Source organism: Lissotriton vulgaris, chromosome 2_1, assembly GCF_964263255.1.
Source record: "Lissotriton vulgaris chromosome 2_1, aLisVul1.2, whole genome shotgun sequence".
NCBI classification, from domain to species: Eukaryota; Metazoa; Chordata; class Amphibia; order Caudata; family Salamandridae; genus Lissotriton; species Lissotriton vulgaris.
The window spans coordinates 1,474,142,575-1,474,169,006 of record NC_141687.1 but is presented as its reverse complement, the minus strand read 5'-3'; the positions used below and the strand labels follow the sequence as shown (position 1 = coordinate 1,474,169,006).

At 45.0% G+C, this 26,432-nt stretch overlaps 1 protein-coding gene across 1 annotated transcript in view; it reads right to left on the bottom strand.

Annotated features, from left to right (window-relative positions):
• Positions 1-26,432, bottom strand: part of MARCO (macrophage receptor with collagenous structure) — a 137,785-nt gene that overhangs the window by 68,403 nt on the left and 42,950 nt on the right. The window contains exons 5-7 of the mRNA XM_086957351.1: positions 10,575-10,637; positions 10,346-10,453; positions 10,108-10,152 (exon numbers count right to left, since the gene is read on the bottom strand). Coding sequence (XP_086813477.1) covers positions 10,108-10,152; positions 10,346-10,453; positions 10,575-10,637 — 216 coding nt within the window. The remainder of the gene's footprint in view (positions 1-10,107; positions 10,153-10,345; positions 10,454-10,574; positions 10,638-26,432) is intronic.

Sequence of the window (26,432 nt, the reverse complement as noted above, 5' to 3'; positions counted from 1 at the left end):
ATTCTCATAGTCCCCGCTTCTCCTCTGGCTATGCTTGCGACCCAACGTACTACAGCTGCCAGGCCCTGCACCCAACTGCTGCGCAGGCCAAACTCAAGTCTGCAAGCGGCCACTGAGCAGGCGGAATTAATGGAGGTTACACTTCTTAACAATTTTCCTTCAACCACATTTAAAAAATCCCAATGCTTTAGGTCGACCAGTTCCAATCCATACAAGAGGGTAGAGGGAATTTTTGCCCTGAAGACCTCCAATAAATAAGAAAAGTGCCTTCTTCCCATTGGCGAGTACAATGCACTTAAGCTTCTCCCTTGGGATAAGGCTTTCCGGGCATTGTTGTCGATATGGGATTTATCACTTAGAGTGTCTGAGATTAATTTTCCTAAGAAAACATAACTCTTTACCACATCGAGTTTGTCACCTCCCACAGACCAGACAAAGCTCTCAAACTTATGTTTTTTCCGGCCTGAAATACACATAATTTTACTCTTTGATGCATTAATTTTTAGATAATGGGTTTCTGCATACAAATGTAAACCATGGAGGCGTTTGGCAAGACCTTTAGGCATAAGATCCATTATTAAAATATCGTCCGCATATAACAGACATGAAATGTGCTTTCCGCCCAAGACTGGGGCTATACCGTCACAAGAGGAAAGTGAGGCGGGTAGATCTGCAATATATAGTGAGAAAAGCAGTGGGGCAAGGAGGCAACCTTGCTTAAGGCCATTAATTGAGGGAATGATCTTAGATAATCCCCTATCTCCTCCTTGCAGAACTTGACACCATGTGTCTGTATGTAGCTCCTGGATCATATCTAGCAATTGAGGGGGCATACCCAAAGCGGATAGCTTTCTCCACAGCAGAGGGCGATTAACCTTATTGAATGCTGTGGAGAAGTCTATAAAGGCCACATACACTCTTCCGCCACGTACCCTTATGTATTTATCAGTAATAATCTGAAGGGCGGAGATATTATCCAGGGTTCCATGCCCCTTGCGAAAGCCTGTTTGTTCTAGGGGCAAAATTTGATTTAGAACCACCCAATCATTAATTAAGGACAATAAGCATTTAGAGAAAACCTTCCCAATAGCGTCTAAGAGGACTATTTGTCGATAGTTATTGGAAAGATTTCTATCACCCTTTTTAAACATGGGCACCAAGATGCTCCCCTTCCAAGAAGATGGGATAGTTTTTTTAATGAAGCAGATCCTGAATAGAGGGAATAGAATTTTACTCCAGGATACTGGATCTTGTTTCAGGACTGATATCGGGAGTTCATCCGGTCCCATAGCTCCTGATGGACGCATATCCTTAATAGCCCGTTCTATGGTGATTCAGAAGGGGACTCAATTGTAGAATTAATATCTTCACCAATTCCCCTAAGTTCCACTCGCAGGTCATTCTTGGCATACAAATTTGAAATGTAGTCTACCCAGGTTTGTTCCGAGATAGGAATTGGGAGGGGACACACTCTTGTACCACAACCCTCCCCAATGAGAGTCCAAAACTGTCTAGATTTTCCTTGGACAGCAGCCTCCCGCAAAACAATCCATAGGGAGTCCTCCTTTTCTTTTTTCATTTTTTTCTTTACCCTGCTTCTCCTTCTTTTGAGGAGAGATATTTTCTGAGATCTCTCTGCTGATTCACATATATATTGCTCCCTCACCAACTTGTTTATTTCCTTATTGAGGGTAATAACTGCTTTAGGGAGGGAGATCTTTCTTCTGATTAAAGTAGATTTTTTTACTGCAGAGATAATCTCCTTCATAAGAGCCCCAAAAGAGGATAGTTCCAACTCCTGCCAATTATCTAGTTTAATCAAAGTTTTTTCAAGGATAGGCTCCAGACCCTTCATGGCTTTAAAATCCCAGAAACATCTGCCTGTTTTTTTTTTGAAAGGTGACCACGTCACCATTAAGCGACCAAGGGTCAGAATTAGGAGGATCCACTGAAAGAGTTAACATAATAACATTATGATCACTGAAGGTTGATTCTACAACAACCAAGTCCCTTAAAAGAGAAAAAATACAGTGATCAACAATTACGTAGTCCAGAATTGATTTACTTTGGGAGGAACTATGTGTGTAATTTGCGGGGACATCAGAGGGAAGCCTACCGTTAGCTATGAGCCCCTCCGTAATGTACAATTCTTCTAACAGTAGTTTACCCCGTTTATTTGTTTTTATATTTCCTGGAAAAAGGGCTTGGGGAATCAACAGAGCCTCCTCTTTTGCTTTATTTCTAAAAAGCTCTAGGCTGAGGTTGGAAACTTTGCAATTTAAATCACCTACTAACAAGAAATTGGGAGAAGGAACTGTCTCTTTAATTTGTTTAATAAAAACAAAAACTTGTTTTAATAGAATATTAAAATGATCGTCTGGCGATATATAGGCGTTTATTATCACGAAGGGGTGTCTTTCTCCCATATTATCTAAATTGAAAAGAGTCACTACCTGGAAAAGATTACTGGAGTCTACGTAGTGGGAAAAACTCCACTTTATTCTATTGGTCAGTAGGCATGCAATTCCCCCTTTTGCAAGTCCTCTACTGGAAGGGGTAGCTGCCACCTCCAACACAAAGTAATCTCTCCCTACATTCAATTTATCAACGCACCATGTTTCCTGGATGCAAATTACACTGGCATTCAAGGAAGAGAGGTACAGTAATTTTTCAGGGTTGTTGTTAATGCCAGCGGCATTCCAGGAAAGAACAGTGAAAGAGCTGCTAAAGGTGAGAAAACAATTTTGGGTTGTCTGTCACCTTGGACGACAAGGCACCAGGTAACCAGTTCCATTGCTGTTCATTCTCAATTATACCCCTATTTATTGTCATTGGTGCGGGGATAACATGTGTACCTAGCCTTTTCGTTTTTGAGACACAAATCTTTAGGTCTTCGAAAGGCTGAGAAGAACCGGCTTGACCCAGGACCCGTTGATAGCCGTTCTCATAGTGGTTATTAACACATGTAGCTAGAAAGGGCACCACATCAATCCCCTGACTCTGGAAAATTTCTGCTTGATTTAGTATAAGATTCACTATCAACTTGGAATAGAACCTTACCCTAATAAATGACATGGACCCTGTTCCTAGTATCGTTACTAAGTTGATATCATTTGATTGGAGTAGTTTCAGACACTCTATGTCCTTAAAGCATTTCAACAATAAAGTTCTATTCAATACCAAATCAAGATCAAATAGTGGGAGAAAATCCAAAATCAGTGAATCTGTACGGATTTCCACCGAATTAATAGAAAAGTTTTGACCAGGAACTACCCCTTCTGCCAATGTATGGAAAGAAGGGGCAGTGGGGTTAAGAATGGTTGATACCACAGGAACAGATTTTCTTATTTCCACTACAGGAAAGTGGACCATGGGCCTTTCCTTTTCTACGTCCAGTTCTCCTGAAATTGGATTAGAACAACTGGTGGTAATTTCATCGATTTTAACAGGAGGAACCACAGTATTGAATCAATCAATCAATCAAAGACATTTATAGAGCGCACTACTTACCCGTAGGGTCTCAAGGCGCTGGGGGGAGGGGGGTGCCGCTACTGCTCGAACAGCCAGGTCTTCAGCTTCTTCCTGAAGGAGAGGTGGTCTTGGGTCAGGCGCAGGTCGGTCGGGAGGGAGTTCCAGGTCTTGGCGGCCAGGTAGGAGTAGGACCTTCCTCCTGTAGTCGCTCTTCGGATGCGGGGGACGGCGGCGAGGGCGTGGTTGGCTGATCGGAGGTGGCGTTTGGGAGCGTAGAAGTTGATTCGGTTGTTGAGGTAGCTCGGGCCTTGGTCGTGTAGGGCTTTGTGTGCGTGGGTGAGGAGGCGGAAGGTGATTCTTTTGTTGACGGGGAGCCAATGCAGGTCTCTCAGATGTCAGGAGATGTGGCTGGTTCGTGGGATGTCGAGGATGAGTCTGGCTGAGGCGTTCTGGATCCGCTGGAGTCTCTTCTGGAGCTTGGCGGTGGTACCGGCGTAGAGGGCGTTGCCGTAGTCCAGTCGACTGGTGACGAGGGCCTGGGTGACGGTCTTCCTGGTCTCGGTGGGGATCCACCAGAAGATCTTCCGTAGCATACGTAGGATGTTGAAGCACGCCGAGGAGACGTTGTTGACTTGCCTGGTCATGGAGAGGGAGGAGTCTAGGATGAAGCCCAGGTTGGTGCGTGGTCTGTCGGTTTGGGTGCGGTGCCCAGGGCGGGAGGCCACCAGGAGTCGTCCCAGGTGGAGGGTGAAGAGCCCAGGATGAGGACCTCCGTCTTGTCTGAGTTCAGTTTCAGGCGGCTGGTCGTCATCCACTCGGCTACCTCTTTCATCACTTCGTGCAGGTTGGCTCTGGCGGCGGCGGGGTCGTTGGTCAGGGAGAGGATCAGCTGGGTGTCATCGGCGTAGGAGATTATGCTGAGGTTGTGTTGGCGTGCGATGGCCGCGAGGGGGCTCATGTAGACGTTGAAGAGGGTGGGGCTCAGCGAGGATCCTTGAGGGACGTCGCAGATGACTTCGGTGGCCTCTGACTTGTACGGTGGTAGGCGGACTCTCTGTGTTCTTCCGTCGAGGAAGGAGATGATCCATTCCAGAGCCTTCTCCTGGATTCCGACGTTGCTGAGGCGCTGTACTAGGGTGCGGTGGCAGACAGTGTCGAATGCCGCGGAGAGGTCTAGGAGGATGAGGGCCGCTGTTTCTCCGTTGTCCATCAGGGCTCGGATGTCATCGGTGGCGGCGATGAGGGCGGTCTCGGTGCTGTGGTTGGCTCCGAAGCCAGACTGTGAGGGGTCGAGGGATCCATTCGCCTCAAGGAAGGCGGCCAGCTGCTTGTTGACGGTCTTCTCGATGACTTTGGCTGGAAACGGGAGGAGCGAGATCGGGCGGTAATTCTTGAGTTCGGTGGGGTCCGCTGTGGGTTTCTTGAGTAGAGCGCTGAGTTCAGCGTGCTTCCAGCTCTCAGGGAAGGTGGCGGTGTCGAAGGATGTGTTGATGATGTCTCGCAGGTGGGGTGCGATGACAGCGTCGGCCTTGTTGAAGACGTGGTGAGGGCAGGGGTCGGTCGGAGATCCGGAGTGGATGGAGTTCATCGTGCGGACGGTGTCTTCGGTGCTGATCGGAGTCCAGGCGTGGAAGGTGGTGGTGGGGGGTGGAGGTTCGGTCGTGGTGTGCGTTGGTTGGTTGTTGAAGCTGTTGTGTATGTCCGCGATCTTGTTGTGGAAGTATGAGGCGAGGGAGTTGCAGAGGTCTTGCGATGGGGTGATGTCGTTGTTTCCTGCGCTGGGGTTGGATAGCTCTTTCACGATGTTGAAGAGTTCCTTGCAGTTGTGTGCGTTGTTGTCCAGCCGTTCCTTGAATGCAGTTTTCTTGGCGGCGCGGATCAGCTGGTGGTGCTTCCGGGTGGCAAGCTTGAAGGTGGTCATGTTGTCCGGTGTTGGTTCCCTTCTCCAGACTTTCTCGAGGGCTCGGCAGTTCTTCTTGGAGCTCTTGAGTTCGTCGGTGAACCATGGGGCTTTCTTGCTGCCGGGTCTGCTGGGCGGGGTCCTCAGCGGGGCGAGCTCGTCCGCGCAGTTGCTGATCCACTTCGTGAGGTTGTCGGCGGCCTGGCTGGGGTTCGCTGAGCTGGCAGGAGGGTGCTGGCTCAGGGAGGTGGCGAGCTGGTCGGCTGTGATCTTGTTCCAGCTTCTGCGGGCAGCCTGTTGCTGGTGGGTCGTCGTTCTTTTGAAGGTGAAGTGGACGCAGCTGTGATCCGTCCATTGAAGCTCTGTGGCGTGGCTGAAGGCGATGTCTGTGCTGGATGAGAAGACTGCGTCGAGTGTGTGTCCGGCGAGGTGGGTGGGGGTGGACACCAGCTGCTTGAGTCCAAGATTGGCGAGGTTGTCGAGCAGGGTGCTGGTGTTGCGGTCGTTGTTGTTCTCCAGGTGGAAGTTGAGGTCCCCCAGGAGGATGTAGTCAGCGGAGGGGAGGGCATGCGGGCTGACGAAGTCGGCGATGTCCTCGCTGAATTGGGTGCGTGGTCCCGGAGGTCGGTAGATCAGGGTGCCTCTGAGGGTGGTCTTCGGGTCGGTGTGGATCTGGAAATGCAGGTGTTCGGCGGTGGTCAAGGTGTTGTCGGTGCTGGTCGTGATACGGATGGTGTTCCTGTGGATGATGGCGATGCCTCCTCCCATCTGGTTGGCGGTGCGATCCCTCCGGGTGATCTTGTAGCCCTCTGGGATGGCGATGGCGATGTTGGGAGCTGAAGAGGCGTTCAACCAGGTCTCCGTGAGGAAGGCAACGTCAGGGGCTGTGGTGTCGAGGAGGTTCCAGAGTTCGATGGCGTGTCTGTGGACGGAGCGGGTGTTGAGCAGGATGCACTTGAGGTGGGTGCTCCTGGTGTTCGACTTGGCTGGTGCTGGTGCGAGGCAGGTCCGGATGCAGGTGAACTTGCAGGTGTGGCAGCTGAAGGGTCCGTGGGTGCGTCGTGGTGTGGCTTGGTAGCATCCTGGGAGTCGACCGGCGTTGAGTGCGCGGAGGTTGGCGGCGGTGTACGTCAGGCGGGTCGGTCGGGGTCCTCGTGGGCCAGGGGTCCTGGCACTGGGCGCGGTCCAGGCACGGACGGGCGCAGACGGGCTTACCTTTGGCGCGCCTTCGGCGCACAAACGGCGCACCCGCTGTGCGTGGCCTCAGCGCATTCGCACGGTCGCAATATATGGCGAAGTGCGCGGGGGGCGGAGCAGCTGGGAGGCGGGAGCGGGGAGGGTACAGAAGGCAAAAGGGGCGGGGTTTCGCGGCGGTGGCAGGAAGCGGGGAGGGAGGGCGAAGGGCAGCGCTAAAAAGGCAACAACAGAAGGAAATGGAGACTATCACACACAGGCAGTACAGAAGGCAAAATTAAACAATTATAGCAGTTTTACAGCACTTTATCCGGCAAGCAACAGGGGCAGGACAAGCGATCGCGGACCACGCCGCTGGGAGGCAGGGGGCGTGGTCACGCGGCGGCGGCAACGAGGCAGTCGGCAGAAGGGGGCACACGCAGCAGCTGGTGGCCGTGCGGCGCGGGGGTGTCCTAGAACTAGGTCACACTCACCTGCGCCGCACGGTCGCCATATATGGCCAAGTGCGCGGGGGGCGGAGCAGCTGGGAGGCGGGAGCGGGGAGGGTAGAGAAGGCAAAAGGGGCGGGGTTTCGCGGCGGTGGCGGGAAGCGGGGAGGGAGGGCGAAGGGCAGCGCTAAAAAGGCAACAACAGAAGGAAATGGAGACTATCACACACAGGCAGTACAGAAGGCAAAATTAAACAATTATAGCAGTTTTACAGCACTTTATCCGGCAAGCAACAGGGGCAGGACAAGCGATTGCGGACCACGCCGCTGGGAGGCAGGGGGCGTGGTCACGCGGCGGCGGCAACGAGGCAGTCGGCAGAAGGGGGCACACGCAGCAGCTGGTGGCCGTGCGGCGCGGGGGTGTCCTAGAACTAGGTCACACTCACCTGCGCCGCACGGTCGCCATATATGGCCAAGTGCGCGGGGGGCGGAGCAGCTGGGAGGCGGGAGCGGGGAGGGTACAGAAGGCAAAAGGGGCGGGGTTTCGCGGCGGTGGCGGGAAGCGGGGAGGGAGGGCGAAGGGCAGCGCTAAAAAGGCAACAACAGAAGGAAATGGAGACTATCACACACAGGCAGTACAGAAGGCAAAATTAAACAATTATAGCAGTTTTACAGCACTTTATCCGGCAAGCAACAGGGGCAGGACAAGCGATCGGGGACCAAGCCGCTGGGAGGCAGGGGGCGTGGTCACGCGGCGGCGGCAACGAGGCAGTCGGCAGAAGGGGGCACACGCAGCAGCTGCTGGCCGTGCGGCGCGGGGGTATGAATAACTCATGCCTCGAGATCCCATTGTCGATCTCAGCCTTAGCAAGGGAAGAGTTATGGCAAACTTGGGAGTCCTCGAAAATTATTTGTCTCTGCCTCCTCTTTTTGAATCTACGGAGAGGCTTCCTCTTTTTTCCTTTACTCTTTTTTTGTTTTCCCACTTTCTCCTCAACCTCCAGCCCCTTGAATTCTGGACCAAAAATGGAAAATAGTACCTTTTCTGCATTGGCATCTGACAATACAACACTTTTTTCATCAATAACAATACCTGGTTCAAAATCCTTTATACAATTATGAGCAGACGATTTGAAAACTGGGCATAATTCCTTCATAACAGGAGCAACTAGTATATTCTCAGATGGCAAACAAGATGCATTAGCTGGTATTTTTTCAGGGAGTAGGATAGTACAAGGATCCATACCAGAATTCTTTTCCCGAGTTTTCGATAATAAAACCTTTAAGATTTGAGTGACAGATTCCAATACACAATCTGTACTGCCCACAAATTTACTCAATAACGTTAGAATTGAAGATAACAAATGTTCCAAGGAAATCAGGGATTCTGATATAGGTTTCTCTGATGACTTTGAGCTAGGAGCATTAATGACCTCAATCCCCGTTAAATTGAGCATCGGACTCTTTGACATGTTAGTCTGAAAAGATAAATCTTGGGATTTGAGGGATGGAGTGCTACTATAAAGATGTAGACCAGAGGGGGTAGCGCCAATTGGGGTCTTTATAACCTCTAGTAATTTCATAGACTCATCTACCAAGTAGCGTCCACACAACTCTAGGTCAATATCCAAAGGCTGAGAATCCCCGTTAATAACCTCCCTCAACTTGGAATGGCCTAATGAGACATTGGGAATAGAGTTTTCAGATGTTAATGGATCCTTAGTTTGATGTAAATTATCCAGGTTAGGGACTGAACACTTATCATTCTCAGAAAATATAGGAAGAGATGATAAAACACCCAAACTAGAATGTAAGCTTAAATTTAGATTTCCCAATTCCGTCTCCTTCTTTACCTGATCAGGCACTAAGTTATGCAAGGGACTAGAACAGGTGCCCTTATTAAAAACAGTCTTTTCCGGGGGCGCCCTATCCACCGTTTTCTCCCACAACTGAAATATCTGGTGTTGGCCCTTCAATTGGAGAGTTGAGGCATTCTTGTTTCGCAGGGGGTTGGATCTTGTCTTAGCAGAGGATCTTCCCACCAACAATCTCCCAGATCGAAGCTTTTTTGCGGTCATATTTCAGACTAAGTCACAAAGAAGGTGAAACAATACACAATGCAAGAAAACGATTTTAAATGAGCTCAACGTTTAAAAAAGGCAAAGCAAATTAAGCGCATCAATCGAACTACAAATATAGCGGCAATTGCCAAGGTCTATAAAGGCTTGAATGGATACGAAATAGATATGTTTGAAAATAAATGTTAATAAGTGGGCCCAGTCCAGCCTACTTCTGCCACAGAGGGCCCGCCCTTTTGGCCGGGCTTAGCACCGGGCGCTCCCGCGCGCTCCCGCAACGCGGTAACGTGTAACAGTTATATAGCGCCTGTGGCTGTGGGCGTGTCGCTGGTCCGTCCCAGGTGTGCTGGTCACTGTCAATAGACCATGGATAGGAAGGACACAGAGAAAGATTCTCCTCTTATCCTGTTTATGGACATTACATAGAGGCCAAGAAGAGAATAGGTACAAAGGCTGACCCTTGTACCCTGTACCTACACTTTAGTAGTGGAATGGACACATATGTATACATATTGTGAGATCGTAAACATTTCCTTTAGTGTGCAAGTAATGGCTTGCATCTTTATTACTCTAGTTATGGACTGCGTTCATGACCACAACCTACGAATTTCAGTGGCTTCCCCAATTTAATTTGCAATCAAAACTCCACTTCAACTGTGTTTTTCAAGTGAATTTCTAAGTTTAAAAAAAATTAAACTTACTTTACTTTAAGATGTTATAACCAAAACTGTACCTTCACTTTAAGCTCAATTTGATTTTGAGTGAACCTTTTCTTTTTTTATCATATACCATAAGCATCATTTTCCTACGCCCATCTCGCTGTATGCAGCCAACACCTATTGCGCAACAGTTGTGGTGTGTGCTTGGGTATTTGTGACACATTTGTGTTAAATAGCCTCATAGCTAGAGAAGAGTAGCTGCAGTGCTGCATGTCTTGGAAAGTGCTGAAGGATGCACATGAATTTCATTCTGCTGATATGACAATTAACACGCAATTGTTTATGACATAAGGCACTCATCAACGTATCTCTATTTACCTTTCTCCCCTTTCTGCCCGGGCAATCCATCTTGACCATTGACACCTAAAATATAGATATGATGATAGCTTTAATATAAAACATTACTAGTTATATTGTGATAGTACAGTTTAGTTTGATCACTCAGCTCGAAGAACGAATACAATCTAGAAGTGAATCCTGAAATGTTGTTTCAGCTCTCTTTTATGAGTAATCTCCTGATATGAACTAAGTTAATGTTCAGTGAGTAACTACCTACCGTCTGATCCTGGGTCCCCCTTTTCACCGGGATGTCCTGGAATGCCATCAAGACCTGCAGGTCCAGTGTTTCCCATTGCTCCTTCTTCTCCAGGTATTCCTGGAATACCTGTTTTTGTTTTCAAAGAAAATAAGTAATTTATTGTAGGACCTTTAATCTTTAAATTTGTGGGCTCTAGATTGTCAGAGAAAAGAACAAAATACTACAGAATATGGATTTGAGATCTCACCTTTAGCCCCCTTTTCTCCCTTTATTCCGGGTATGCCAAAAAATCCACGCTCTCCTTTGTCACCTGAATTGAAAAATACATACATTGAAATATAATCCCTACTGATTTAGGCTAAAGCTTAAGGTTCTATGATAGGTTGATGAAGATAAAGCAGAAAGATAAAACACTATGGATCGTAAATCGGCACTGCTCCATCCCCGCCAAACTCGTAGTTCCCCTGTCCAAACTAGAGTCAGAGAAGCACTGTTTTTACACTGGTGGAGTTTCTGCTGCCTCCACCAGTGCAATTTTTTTACCTGCCACTGGGAAGCCAGGTCACAGTGATGCTCGTCCCTCCACATTGATTGCAAGCCAAATACCACTCACTTTCCCTGACCATGTCTGCCATGCAGAGCCTATAGAATGGTCCCAATATGCAGGGAGGAAACTGCCTATGCATGGGGCTTTTTGTTTTATTTTATCATAGAGAACAAAAACCTTGGCTTTAGGCTTTTGTTTTCTCTAGCAACAACATTTGCTGACCAGTTGCTTTAAACATTATGTCCAGTCATCAATCTTGTAGCGCTATGAGGGGAGGTGCTCACCTCAAGGGATGGACGTCATTTGGAGGTAGTCAAGGGTTGCAGCTGTGATCTCTAGCTTGCTCCCCGCTACTCCTGGCATTTCCTTTGAGACCGCTGGCCTCAGGGGAGGCAAACACCCTGACCCCTGTGAGGACAGGGGTCGCAAAGGGAGTGCCAGGAGTAGCGGGGAGCAAGGTAGAGGTCACAGCATTCAACCCTGACTACCTCCAAATGATCTTCACCAGGAAGACAGGCATCTCTAAATAATGTGACAGTGCATTATCATGGTGGCAGAGCCCATTGCTGCTGCCCCCTGGGCAGCCTTGCAGACTATCTGCTGGGTTCTAAATGACCACTTACATGATTTCTGATCTAAGAAAATGCTTTTTCTTTTTTTTATTTGCATGACATGATTTAGAATGCTTTATTTAGAAAGGGGTGGTGTATGGTAAACTCTCCTGCCTTCCTGGTGACCTTTGCCTATAATCTGGTGACAACCTGGACCTCACCTCACTCCTTTATTGGTGTTTTATTACAGTTGGTCTATGAAGGTCCTTCCAAGACACCAAGAGTATGTCTAATCCCAGGAAGGTGTCTATTTACACAGCTGATTTCCAATTCATTTCTCTAAAGAACATTTATTTTAGGGTGTTGGCTGCCATCTAGCCCAAAGACTTGTAAAACATTAGAATTAACTTTACATTTAGATCTGCTTGAATTTTCTAAAGAGGGGTTCCCATCATACACTACCCATATTATAAGAAATAATCCAGGAAAGTCAAAGGAAGAAAGTGGTCAAAGACATGTATATGCGACCTGACTATGCTCCCACGATAACCTGGTTCAAAGGACCCTCCAGAGGCACTCGTCAAAACCTCTAAATATCCCTTAGTTTTAAAGGCCAAGCTCAATAATTACATTATGATTTTAGAGCTGTTCAAGAATGCAACAACTCAAACATCAACACATCTAAATAAATTGGGCTTGTCAAGAATAAATTAAGTTCCCAAAAATAATAAATTAATAATTACTCTACCCAAAATAATTCAAAAGAATAGTCTCTAGAAGGCTCAAATCCCTGATCTATTTGGCTACAAAAAGAAATACTCACAAAAATAAAACTAGCCTCTTGGGGGGAAGACAAACTACTAGCCCAAAAACAGTTTTTTTATAAAAAGTTATTAACTTAAATGCCTCAGAGTACCAAAGGTATTCACTAGATGGCCTTGGCAATCCCTAAGTGTTTATGCAGGCCAGTGAGTTGGGGGAGCAGTAAGTTCCAGTGGGAGATGTCTAATGGTACATTATAGTGAACAAACTACTAGCCAAAAACTGTTTTTTATCAAAAGGTATTAACTTAAATGCCTCAGAGTACCAAAGGTATTCACTAGATGGCCTCGGCAATCCCTAAGTGTTTATGCAGGCCAGTGAGTTGGGGGAGCAGTCAGTTCCAGTAGGAGATGCCTAATGGTACATTATGGTGATGTTTCCCTTGTTCAATACTCATACTTCCAAAATCGCCTTCCCCCTTGCTTTAGTGGCTCTTCTGTACCAAGATTAATTTGTCCTGGTGTATAAAGTTTGGGATTCATCCTTCAAACTACCTCAACCTGGTTGCCAAATGGTCAAGCCCAATCAAATTGTCTCACACTTCTGCTGTAGAAACTACATGGCAAAACGGTCCAGGCAAGTAGTTTTCAAGCTTACAGTAGTGTGTTGCTACACTCTTTGGAGTCTGTGTTCACTTTCTATCCAAGAGCTTCTAAGGCACACTGGCACTCTCAGCACCAGGGTCACATACAGAAGGCAGCTGGACAAAACAGCCTAATTAATTCTCCACTTGTCTCATGATTTGGCTGTTGTTGCTGGCTGTTGTTGCTGGGGATCCTGCTGGTCCATCTCTTTCAGCCACATTCATTCCAATAGGCATAGTAGAACAATTAAGACCAGGCCTCTTTTTTAGCTTCAGAAAGTAGGGAATTTCATCAGAGATCCATACTTCATAATGGAATGTTCCTGAGACAAAATCATCAGCCTCCTCCTTTTTCTCTCTCTCTAATGCTCTCTTTGGTCTGACTCCTTTGTGTTTGCAAGTGTTAAATTCCTGTGTGTTTTTCCTGTATGACTACTTGACAGAGGATTTTATTGGAGTCAAGCGTACTTTAGATATAGTAGAAAGAGTTATAGAGCCCTGACACTCTGTAGAGCTAGAGGCACTCTTGAGGTCTGACACCACATGATGACCTTTGAGTACCATCATTTTAATTGACTTTAGTGTGTTATTTTATGTTAGTCTGAATGTACGATGTCCTGCATATGCCTTGTTTCTCCTGAAGGTGTCTTTTGTTGTAATCTTGTAGTCTTACAGTGGGAGCTGTCTGGACAGTATGTGTGGCATGTGCATTTGAAAGCATGAGATTGAGAGAGAGGTGTGTAATGTACTTTTTGATCTCGAAGTGCAGTGTTATGAGCAGTGTTGCACAAATGTGCATTGTGTTGTACATTGAGAGATGAAGTATGTGATTATATAGACAGTGGTGCACAAACGTGGATTGTGTTGTACATTGGGAAGTATACGATTGGCTTTGACTTGCCTCATGTCATCCTGAATTCTGACTCTGCCTTGCTTGAACTTTTCTGGGCGCACAGACAGGACCCCAGAGTGGTTGCAAATTGTTTTGTTTACTCACATTCTTTTGTAAGAGATTGTTTAATGTACCCTGGAAGTATTTTGCATGCTTTCTTAGGATAAAAGCTGAACATGTGAGAATGTAGAGGGAACGTGGGAACTCCTTTTGCCCTGGAATGCTTGCATGGAAACTGGCCAGCTCCTGTAAGTTTCCTTGGCGCAGAGGGAAAGACTCTCGAATTTTCTTGTGTGTTTTGAGACTATAAAGCTGAGGCTTGTTGACTTAGAAACCGGGATTTTGGAATCAGGATGTGGACGGATGCCTCTACTTCAGTACACCGAAACCCTGGTTGCTGGAGCTCTTATCCTTGGCTGTTAAATCCCCTGGTCTGGAGTGGGCTAAGATGAAGTGTTTGCACCAGGTGATGTGTTTGAGTTTTAATTATTGCCATTGTGATGTGTGGCCAGTGGCTATGATCATTTGAGGTATTTTCTTTGTGATGTGTGAGTGAGTCAGAGTGCACATCCAAAGTAATCATTTGATGTATTTAGTGTATATATATTTCTGATTTCTTGCAGGACATCCAGTATTATTTGCTGCTTGTTTATTCATCATTGTTATTCATGCATTTAACTGTTGCATTTACCAAGTGTGTTATTATTCCTTGCATATAAATATATATCTCTATATACATTTGAAAGTTGTTCATTTGGCATCTGGGAAAGCTTTTCTGTTGGAATAGCATTGCATTAATAAAACCCCAAGCCTTATTATAGAAAGAGAGTCCATGCATTTTGTAAACTGAAACCCCTTTCTAGGTGTTGTTGTGTTCTATGTCTTCTGCCTTGTTGTGTTTCGGCCACCTTGTGGGGTGGTATTATTATTTTGAAGGCGATCAAGACACACTTCAGGGTCATGCTAAATAGTGTGTCCACATTTGCTATTTTTTGGGACAAGGCAACACTGCACCAACGTTGATGTGCTACCTTGTGCAAAGGCAAAGAGATGAAATGTGCCATATCTACAAAGATATAGTGTATTGTTTCTCTTCTCCAGAGCCGATGTACTTTAGGCAGGCATAGACCAACGCACACACCCTTGCGCCTTAGTGCAAGGGTGTGTACTTTCTCTGAAGAATATGTTTTTTATTGGTACTAATCTACAAAAACTATGCTTTAAGGCTTTTCCTACTTTGTATGTTTGCTGTCCAAGGCAGCACACACACAAAGTTGGAAAATTGGGTAAAAATGAAAATATTTCACCTCATTACGCCTGCCCCAAGGAGATTTAGAGCAAGACCCTGTCTACCAATGTTTGACAATAAGGTTTCCCATCAAAACCCATGGGTAATTGAATGGGAACACCCATGCACAACCCATTGAAGGCCCCTTTGAAGCAAAGCAATGGCAAGAAGTGTATAGCACAACTTTGAATTACTTTGGCCTATTATCCAATGCAAATATTGATTTCTGTTGGATAATAACTCTTTGGGCTTGGTTTTTATCACAAAAGTGACACAAACCTGGTACACAGCATTACTAAACCTGTGCCATATTTGTTTTCTATTCAAATGCAGGATCAATGACAACCAAAATCACCATTCTAGACTGGATGTGTTATTTTCTAATTAATCTTTTCCTCTCATGGAAGAGAACCACATGGGATAAGGCATTATTCTCTCCCTACTTCAAAGAACAGAAATAGGCAAAATGGAACAGTTCCTTGCCAAAGGTAGAATGTCAAAAATTCTCACCATAACAAGACTCTCAAGTCTATAACCAACATCATGGCCTTGGTTAAGAAACGAACATGCTAGAGGCATCAGACCTTGAGATATACAAAAGAGTCTTGAAAAGATAAAAAGAGAAATAGAAACCTCAAAAGAAGATGGTTAGGTTTTTTTGCATGTATGTAAGCTCTATTATTGCATAAGTCTGTTGCAGCATGCTGAATGTATGCTGGGCAGCTGGAGTGCATGCCTGTCTTGTTGGCAGCCGGAGATGAGCAAGAGCTCACTTTTTGGGGCAAATATGCACTCTAAGCTCTGCTCTTTTTGCTCATATTTAAGAGTAGACTGAAGCCTGTGCTTGGGATCAATGTTACTCAAAAGGCTATGAGAGTGACTTATGAAAAGAGATGGAAATAGAGTGCAGATAGATGCATTTGAGCTGGCTAAGCAGTGAAATGTCGTGGTTCTTTGTGCCCTGACGATTTTTAATCTGCTGGTTGCCACAAGTCACCAAGGGAATTGATTGAGTAATTAAAGCAATAGGCAAAGTGCTCCCAAACTACTTGTAGTTGCAGCCACCAACCTCTCCAGCGCAGTGCTGGTTGCTTTAACCAATGAAGTCACTGGAAGTTGCGAGCTAGTTCAACCAATGAAGTCACTGGTAGGTAGTGGTTCTATAACCAATGAAGTCACTGGGTGGTGTTACATCTAAAAACTCCAGGTGGGGATCTGGATTTTTCATGAGCTTCTCGGTACAGACCACTTTAATAAAGTCCCCAGCCAACAATAAATAGTTCTGTTTGGAGGCACCTTAATTCCATACTGTAGCTTGACCTCACAAAGAAGGAATCGCCAGAGTAAAACTCAGTGTACAAATCCTTCCCATGAGGAAGTAAATGCAGGTGTTGATTACACACCAACAAGAACATTTCTAAATCAATGTCCCTGAAGTGGCATGATGGGACCATGGAAGATGCTTGTCTTTAATCTTAGTGGGGTTAAAGTCAATTGTGGTCCCAGGCTCCATTTGGAAAAATGCTAAACGTTTCTAAAAAGAGTTAAACTTCACAACTGTAGCTCTATGAATACTGTAGCTCTATGAATAAGTGCATTGAATGAATGAATGAATGAATGAATGAATGAATGAATGACTGAAAAAAGTATTTGATAGAGCACACTGCGGCCAAGCGGCTTCCTGGCGCTGGGGACCTGATCAAGCTCGCATTATTCTTGTTTATAAAAAGGATAACATTCCCAAATCTCAGTAGCGTTTTTGTCAGCTAAAGCCTTTTGCAGGAATTTCTTTCACAACTTTCGACTCACTTTCAAACATTGCAACTGCTTATTGAAGTGAGAACAGTGCATTACCCTTCCGTTCAAACGGAAAAAAATAAATGATAATAACGTACCGTTATTATTGTTTTCTTTTTCCTATTGTAGTCAGTGGCAGGGCAGGGCTGCCCACAGCAGGGGGAGGAGGGATTTGCACTCCCTAACTAAGTGCGCATGAACTGTTTGTCTGGCCCTCTTGGGCCGGCAAAACAGATATGCGCACTTTGCATGTTCCCCACCAGGCTGCATTACACAACCTGGTTAGGATCATGAACAGGCTCCCTGTAACCATCTGAGTGCCGAACCACTGCGCTCACACCGATCATATTGCTACATTGCAGGGTTGTGATATGCTCAAGGGAGCCTGTGTGCCCGGGTGCTTCCCGCTGCCAGCCTGGACAGAAAAAAGGAAGAGGATGAGGACGTAGGCTAGGTGGCAGGTCAGCTAAATCATTTCTATTTTACTTTTATTTCATTCTTCCCTCCTGCCCCTCCCCACCCCCACCATCCCCGTCCATTAGCAGCTGCTACTGAGTGAGAATAGGGTTAACCTAAAGATTCTCTGTCACGCTCTCAAAACACATTGGAGTTCATCAATGCTACTTTTCACTATCCTCTACTTGATCACCCCAAAACCATCTGAGGATGGAGTAAAATTATACCCTACTGATTCGCCCAAATGTACTCCTTTTCTCTTCCTCCTCCCATCAAATTTGTTTTTAAGTCTTGCCTATGAGACAGCAATAGCTGTCTCGCCAGACTTTAATTTGTTTTTTCTTTAAATCATATATAACATACATACATAGAGAGGCTTATGGTGAGCAGGCTTCTTCCATTGGTCTGTTAAATTGTCATTCACACGTTGCTTCCCCCCACTAAAGCATACAGACTGGGGCAATGGGTCAGCTCACTTTATCAACTGTCTCTTTTCACTTTGAGTGATTACACAAAGCCTGTGCACATTGCACACTTCCGTCTAAAAATAGTTCCTTTCTCTTCACTGATAAACCTGGTTCCAAGTGATTTTTTTTCTTTTTAGCTATTTTTATATATTAACTTTAAGTAGTACTATTTATAGTGCCTGCATGTCTGGTGCCCAGTTTGATTGTGATTTCTTTTCGGTCTCCTTAAAGTTATAAAGTATTTACGTGACATTGCAACATTGAAATTGTGTGCACTTTGAGTGCGTGGATAGCTGATTTTTGTCTCCTTTACAAATAATATTAAAACACATAGTACAGCTGAAATGCTTTTATATTAAAAATGTGCTTGTAAAAGAGCTACGTCAGTGAATGTTTTTTTAAATAAAAAGGTTTAATGTAAGCATGTGGCAGACACATTTAAGAGGCCACGTGTTTTAGGTTTTTGCTTTTTTTGACGCAGTTTTACTACAAAACAAATAAGAAAATAACCATCTCACTAGCCTGGAAAGGTGAGCCCTGTTAACTTTGCGATGCTAGTCCATGATGTTATGCTCTAAACCCACATCAGCTATTGCTGGCCTTTTTTTTCCTACATACTCCTTCTGCTCTCCCTCTCTTAGCTTTCTCCTTTTATGCATATTACTGTAGTGCAGTATTGTGCTTTCAAATTAAGTTTGCACCATAGCCTAATAAAGCCCAGCTATGTCTTAAGTAAAATCTTGCAAAAGCCGGGATGGATGTGTAGGAAAAAATATACTGACAACGCCAACACTGCACATAAGACACAACTTGGTCGCTAGCAAAAAACAATTATTAATGAATCGCAGCGCTATTTTCATAAAATGGCCAGGAAATGGGTCAGCTTGCCATGCAAGCCCTTCTCAGTAGAACAAGGTCTAACACTCCCCAAAGGCACAGACTCTTTTGATTTTCTCTCAGTCTCTTTGTCATCATTTGTCAGATGTTTTTCAGCTCAAAACAAAAAAAAGCACTTGCATCGAAGCGAATGGTAAATGTTGGGCCAGTCTGATTATTTTGCCTTTCCCCTGAAAACTCCAGGTTTAAAGGGGGAAGGAGGGGGAAAGAAAAACAGAGGGCCTGATTCACAAAGGTAAACTCACATGTTTGAGTATGTTTACCCTTTTTCAGTATTCACTAAAAAGTATTTTAATACTATGTTTATGAGTGCGAAGACTGCAGTCGGGGTGGAGAGCTCTGCACATAAAAAGATAGGACAGCCTATCATTTCATGTGCAGAGTTCTCCTCCCTGACTGCAGAGACTCATAAACTTACTATTAAAATGCCGTTTTGTGAATTCTGAAAAACGGTAAACTTACACAAACGTGTATGTGAATCAAGCCTACAGTCTTTAACTAATGCCCTTGGAATTTTAAAAAATTGAATATAAAAGATTATGGGCCAGATGTAGGTAAATATCATTTACTGATTCTAAAATACCGAATTTTGCTGATACGGTATTTTAGAATCGGTAAATGATATGTAGATAATGATTCGGTAAATTTTACCGAATCAGTAAAATTCGGTAAATACGGATTCGGTATTTGCCGATTCAGAATTCCCCATTCATTCCTATGGGCCTGGAGGCCCATAGGAATGAATGAGAATTACCGATTCGGTAAATACCGAATCCGTAATAGGGGGTAGACTTACAAGGGTGGCAGGGTGTCACATTGACACCCTGTTACACCCCTGTATAGTGCATTGGTGCACATGTGGCACACATACATGCCCTAAGGGCATGTATGTCTGCCACATGGCACAGTTGAAAAAAGCACTAAACTGCTTTTTTTAAGGTTTTCGATATTTACCACCAACTTGTAGTTGGTGGTAAATAACGAATCCTTACAAGTGAAAAGCACTCACTTGAGTGCTTCCTACATTAAGGATTCGGTAATTTACCGAATCAGTATTTGAGAATTCGGTAAATTACAGATTCCTTAAATAACCGATTCAGTAAATTACCGAATCCTTAAATTAGGTCCCTACATCTCAAATGCCTAATACCGGTCGGTAAAGGCCGAAATTCGGTAATTTCGGCCGTTACCGACCGGTATTAGACTTCCTACATCTGGCCCTTTACCTCTAATTAAGGCATCATTTTCACTCATTAGAATTCCGATTGTAATCTTTTAGGCAGGTAAAATGGATCAGTTTGTTTTAATGTAGTGTGTGTCTTCATGGCTATGAATGTATAGACCATGAAGGAGAAGTGAAGAGATGGTCAAGGCAAAAATATGTCCTAAAGCAGCAACTTTAAATTCTATGTTGAAGTAGCAGGTAATGCAGAGCAGGTAGATCCTACTGAAAGCAATCCAGCCCTTGTACCTTTGCAGCCTCGGCACAGCCACTTTGTCCTTAAACTATGCCCCACTTGACATCCCATATTGTAGCTCTCCAAATTAAGCACATTTACAGAGTAGTATAGCAATCCAAGATGGCAAATATTGAGAATGAGACAGTGATTTAGTGGGACAAAACAAAGATGAAGCAGATGGAGAAGAAGAAAGATCGGGAAAAGTTTAGTTTCAGGACCATATGTTCTCCACCGGTTCTGTTACATTTGAGGCAGTGTCACCTCTGTTGATCTTCCCCCTTGCATTCCAAGTCCAGAATGGAGATGAACTATGTAGGCAAAGTTGTGTTGGTATTTCTGTCTACTTGTGAGTTAGCTAGCTAGATTCACAAGCTCAGTTCAGACGAGAAAGCTGCAGTGTGCTCAGCTAATTGCCTTCAGGGTACAAGAATGACTGGACTTTCTATTTAACAGTATGATTTTAAGAACAATGAGAACATAAAAAGGTCACATGGATCTTGGGATACATAAATGCATTGTACAAGTAAGAACTTTATGGTTGAGTGTAATGAAAAACTGGAGATATTTGCCTGTAGTTAAGAACTTTCTGGATCTTTGTTCCGTGGATTTGTGTAACAATCTTGCTAAGTAGTGGACAGCAACTTAAGCAAGACAACAATTGCAAAGAGTCACCTCAGACTCCTCAATTTGTCTTTCTGTTTCCAAGGATGCAAAGCCAGAGAGTAACCCATTAGTGGTGACCTCACGCCTATAGCTGCAAATAATTCAGAGTCTAACCAGGAGATACTACTGCACCAAATTAAATTGCCGCCATATTACCACTTTCTTTTCCTAGCACAAATCCCACCTGCTTAGAGCAGGTGGAATTTGTGAACAGAGAATGACAGGAGCTTTGGAAAAATACGAGAATGGCCTGAGGTACCTAGTCCTACATATTATTCACCATTCTAACCTCATACCTGCAAAGGTCTCTAAATGGTGGCAGCAATACTGGCCCTGTATTACCAGCCCATTTTACCAATACCTTGTAATGAGGCCCTGCTGTGGCGAACACACTTGCTCCCTGTGACTTGCTCCCTGTGACAATACTGGTTTTACTATTTCAACTTTTTGGGAGAACATTGATTCAGGTGAGCAGATTGCTGCATGAAGAAAGAGCCCCACACACAAACATGTCTCTTTATCCACTAGTTGTTTGGGAAAATAATAAGCTTTACCACACTTTCGAAAATATCTTGCTTTTATCAAGTTTAGTAAAAACATTTGGGTACAAGCTTTATAAAACCCTCAGAAGAATAAAAAATGCATCATTGATTGTTTTGAGGTTCCATTACGCTGGTAAATTCTCAGTTCGAGATAATGTTGGTACCCAGCTGGAAGGCATAATAAACTCTTAAGAGTATCTGTCCTAAAGCGATAAACTATAGAACACTTCCAAGTACTTCTAGGCTTCCATATATAACTAGTAGAGAAATGGGCTTTGGTGTTAAGGCTCAGATAAGTGACAACCGTTGGTTTCAGAGATTCAGCCTTAATCCTAGCTTCCTCTAAAATGGACATTTTTGCCCATTTAATATTGTGGTGGGATCCGTGAGGGCATAGCCAAGACCGATTCCCTCCAATGTTTTTTTGACATAGCCCTTCCAGGGCATCAATAGCCCCTTATCGAAAGCTAGGGAGTCAGTAATTATATCTCATATAAGTGATAGTTCCTCCGACCACCAGATAGATGACCACAAAATGACAGGTCTCATGCAAATATAGGTATGTGTGTTCTAACTCTTTATGACAAATATAATGAGGTGTTGATATAGGAGCCATCAGAATTTTTCTACAAAATCTATTTTCCTCTCTTCAATGCAGAGCAATCTGAGATGCCCCAAATTCCATGCCCCATATGATGCAATCGTTATACATTGTGCATTATATATCTGCACCAGAGGGGTCAGAAACCTTCCCCCAAGGGGCTAGGGAGGCTCAGAAGGGATCCTATCGCTCATGTGAGCTTTAACCTGTTTTGGGAGATATGAGGAGCCCAAGTTCAAGTAGCACTAAGAGTATTGCTCAAATATGGGAAATTATCTGTATTTAGGAAACTATTGGAGCAAACAGCAATGCTAGCAAAGCATGAACGCTACAAACCACAGGCCATAATATAAGATTTAAAACAATTTGTCATCAGGTCTAGATCAGCCATAAAGGTCACAAATGAATGAACTGGCTGGCATAATGACTTTGGGGTGCGAGCCATTAAAACGGCATTCTCTGCATAGAATAATGCAGGAAGAGAGGTGTGGTTGATTTTGGCTATGTCCTGCATGCTTCTAGTCAGATGGGAACTGAGGTTCTTGATTTATAAAGACAAAAGAAGAGGAGCGAGCACACAACCTTGTCTTATACCACGCACAATGGTAAATTTGTCTGTGCCTTCGCCCCCCTGTCCAAACCTCACCCTGGCATTTATATTTGTTTGCAGTACGACTAGTATATTGACAAGGTCACCATCTAGACCCATTTATAATTGCCTTTCCATAACTTTGATCTGTTAATGCAATTGAATGCCATGGTTAAGTCAATGAAAGCTAGATAGAGTGGTACCTACCTCGCCACCCTATATTTTCCTATTATTACATTTAGATTCAGGCACTGCTCTATTGTGCGGATTCTAACGCGGAAGCCATACTGCTGGCATGCAGAATACTACTGTTAGTGGCCCATTCTTTGATTCTATTTTATAAGACCCCCAGGAATTTTTACAGGGATGTCTATTAATGAAATGGGTCAGTAGCATTTTGGTTTAGAGCTGTCCACCTTCTTAAAAATTGGTCCTACTATTGAGCTTATCTAGGAGCTAGTCACAGTAGACTCTGTGAGATTATTATGTAAATTAGCTAATAAAGGGGCCCAAAAACCAAAGTTGTTTTTTTCAATTCGAGCCCCATCGGGTCCTGGCGCTCTGTGATATAGCCACGATCACTTCCTGCAAAGAAACCTGTACTAGCTCTGAATGGGCCTCCTGCTTCAATATATTATTTGTAACATTTTCCTGAGGAATAGAATACATTTGTGAAAAATAGGTTATCCAGACCTCATAGTTTATGTGGCAGCTAATATGGAACAATCTTCGGTCTAATGTACGCATATTTGTTACTCTCCCCAGAAGAGTTTACTATTTTTAGTACAGTGCCTAAGTGTCTCCCATTGCTCCATTAGAGTTTCATTCCATCTACATCTCAATACCAGCTAATACGGCTTCCAAAGGATAGTAATCAGAACTTAATCTCCGGGCTTCATTATTAAGGCATTATGCAATGTGGTGTGCTGCTTGCCCTGGAACATTCATTTTTTAAACCATTGAGGAATCTGGAGTGTCGGACCAATTGGCTGAGATAGTGATTTTCTTATAGTATTACATAGAGCCTTAAATGAAGCAATCATCTGCCCTTTATTTACTTATATACTTCTTGCTTTTGCAAGAAGCTGAAGACTCAGCTTTTTGTAAATAAAACCATCTCTACCCTCTTGTCAGAGCCGTCTGCAAGCGCCATGAGACTTTTTGGATGTGATTTGTGTGTGATACAAATGTCCTTGACTTGACTTGATATTCCTCAGATAGGCATTTGAACATGTAATACATATTCTCCCTGATTATTTGTCTCAGAAGTATAGTAGGATCTGCAATTTCCCAACATACTCTAAGGTTATCAGTGGGCATAGGTACATCTATACGAGTAGGCACAGCCTTGAACTCTTTCCAGGAAGGTAAGCAAGCTCAAGTTCAACCGGCTCATGATCACCAAAATTGGTGTCTATAATTCGACTTAGGAATGGAGCTTGAGTAAGACTATGGGAAATTAAAATGTAATTGATTACAGAGGACAGTTCCTGCCCCTGAAAGTCGGTATGGCTATGTTTTTAGCCCCTGCCCAATTAATTATGTTTGACATGTTGCCTGCAGTGATAAAACTTTCCAATTCCTTGCCTCTAATATCCCCATTGCCTACCCCTTCTGCCAATGTATAACTGTGCATGCTTGCATTTTAGCGTTAAAATCCCCTCCCATGCATAAATATAAATGGTGCCCCTTTTCAGATATGTGTTCCACAAGGGAGGTGATATATTCGAGGAGCTTTGGGAATATCTGGTTTGGCACATTTGAGGAAATCATTATTATAGAAATGAATTATATGCACCTGGAAATCATTCCCTGCTGCATTAATGGCCTCTGCATTGCCTTCAAGTAATACGTTTATCCAAATAGCTAGACCTCCTGATGCTCTACCTGCCTGAAAGGTAGTGGCCAGGGAATTAAAGCAGAGAAAACCCTTAAATCTATAGGATCCATTGCCCAAGACTCCTGCATTAGCAGGATATCACAAGAGCTGATTAACTTATACCAATATGGTAAAGCCACCTTATTCGGAGCCCCACAATATTCCAGCTCATTATTCTTAGGTGTCGCTGATGATTTAATATGGGGATTTTTGGAACTGAGATTTTTAGCAACCTAGGAATAGCTACAGTGGAAGTCCTGCCCATAGACACTGGCAAGGCTGTATCAAAAGGTGTAGAAACTACTGCCTGGGTGATTCCTCAAGTCAGTCAATATCATTACAGTCTTGTAGGGGAGGAGCGAATCTATTAAAACACTGCAGTCCCTGGTGTTGTTGATTAGGAAAGGTGGGTAAAACAAAGCGTTTCTTTACATTGACAGGCTTATGAAAATACCCCAAGGGTAACTGTTAGAAGGTGGTTCTGACACTATGGGCTGCCCGGATGTTTCACTTTTTGAGCACCTAATTGTTAAGCCTTTACTGTGGGGGAGCCCCATAAGTTGGGACTCACCCACAGTGAACTCATGATGAAAGAGACTGCATGGAGACTTTACTGGTGTCCCCCTGGCTTGAACAGGCCACTGCGCAGAAGCTGGAGTATGGGACACTGGGCTGGTTACATGCAGACATATGTGTACATGCGTGTGCACACATGTAGGGGCTGCGCAGGGGAGATTCCTAGTGTGTGCAGGCAAAAACCAGGTACAGATAGACTGGTGTGGCAGGACTTATACAGAATGGGGTGGTGACATGGAATAGGCTTTATACACTGGGAAGAAACATGCCAGGGAAAGTCAGTGTGTTTTATTGTTTTTCACTTCATTATCCCCCAATGGGGATGTAGAGCCCATGGGCTAGATTAACTTTCCTAAGGCCTACAGATTCCAGACACACACTAAGGTCCACTGTAACGGGTGTGAGAAGATGTATTCTGCAGCGCCCAAAGTCATATTTGTACTGCTTTTGGGTCATCCAGAAATGTCATATTTCTCTGAGTAAGCCATAACCAGGGCCTGGCTGAGGGCTGACCTCAGCGGCTGGATTGATAACCTTTCTTTCACGAGCTAAGGCCTCCTCTCAAAGGAAGAGAAGATGGGTGGAGCTACGGGCTTTCCATCAGCAGCCATCTCTGGGTGCCAGGCACCAGGCTGCACCAGGGAGAAGGCAGCCCTGGGGGGAAGACGAGTTTCAGAGACCATGTGGCCAGAGACCCTGTACGACACCATCTTGAACCAACCCAGAGGCCTAGGCAGGAAGGAGGGAGCTGGGGCAGTGAAGTGATGGGTCGCTGTGTGATAGGGCTCCTGCCAGCCCCCTCCCCAAACTTTAAAAAGTGTTTGCACAGGAAGAGAAGCTTTCTCTGGGTTGTGGTCTGCTGAGGCAGAAGGTGCCGGAGACTGGCGCAATGGGCAGTTGGAAGGTGGAATCCCTGATTGCCCCAGAATCCGGAACAGCGCAAGGAGAAGAGTCCAGGACCAATGTGCAGAAGCCGGGGCCTCTGCGCAGGGAGAAGAGAGGCCCAGGAGGAGAGCCAGGCAAAAGACTGTTGCAGGGAGCCAGTGAAGACAGCTCTCTGTGGAATCCACCCTCTGTGTGACCAGGAGGGCAAAGGAGAGTGCTATCAGTGGCTGGAGAGCGCCACCAGGAGAAAGAGGAGGCAAAAATGGTGCAAATAAGAAGCCTGGGGGCAGAGATATGCCCCCATAAGGTAGGCAACCTTTGACCTCCAAGAAGATCGATGACGAAGCGTGTGGGGCCCTGTCACCGGTCTTAAATCGGCCTCCGGGGTAGGTCAGGTACCGGGGGCTGCCCCGGCAAAGAAGGAAAGCAGGGAAGCGCCGTCGCTCTCCGTGTGAAGCTGGAAAAGAGTGGTGCCAGGAGCCCACCCTGGCCCCGGATAAGAACTGGAGCAGGGGAGCGCCGTCAGGCCCCCCTCCTGGGAAAGTGCCAGGGGCCCATGATCCCAACTCCAGGCCCCGTGTGCCGTGCAAGGAGGGGGGAGCACCGACGC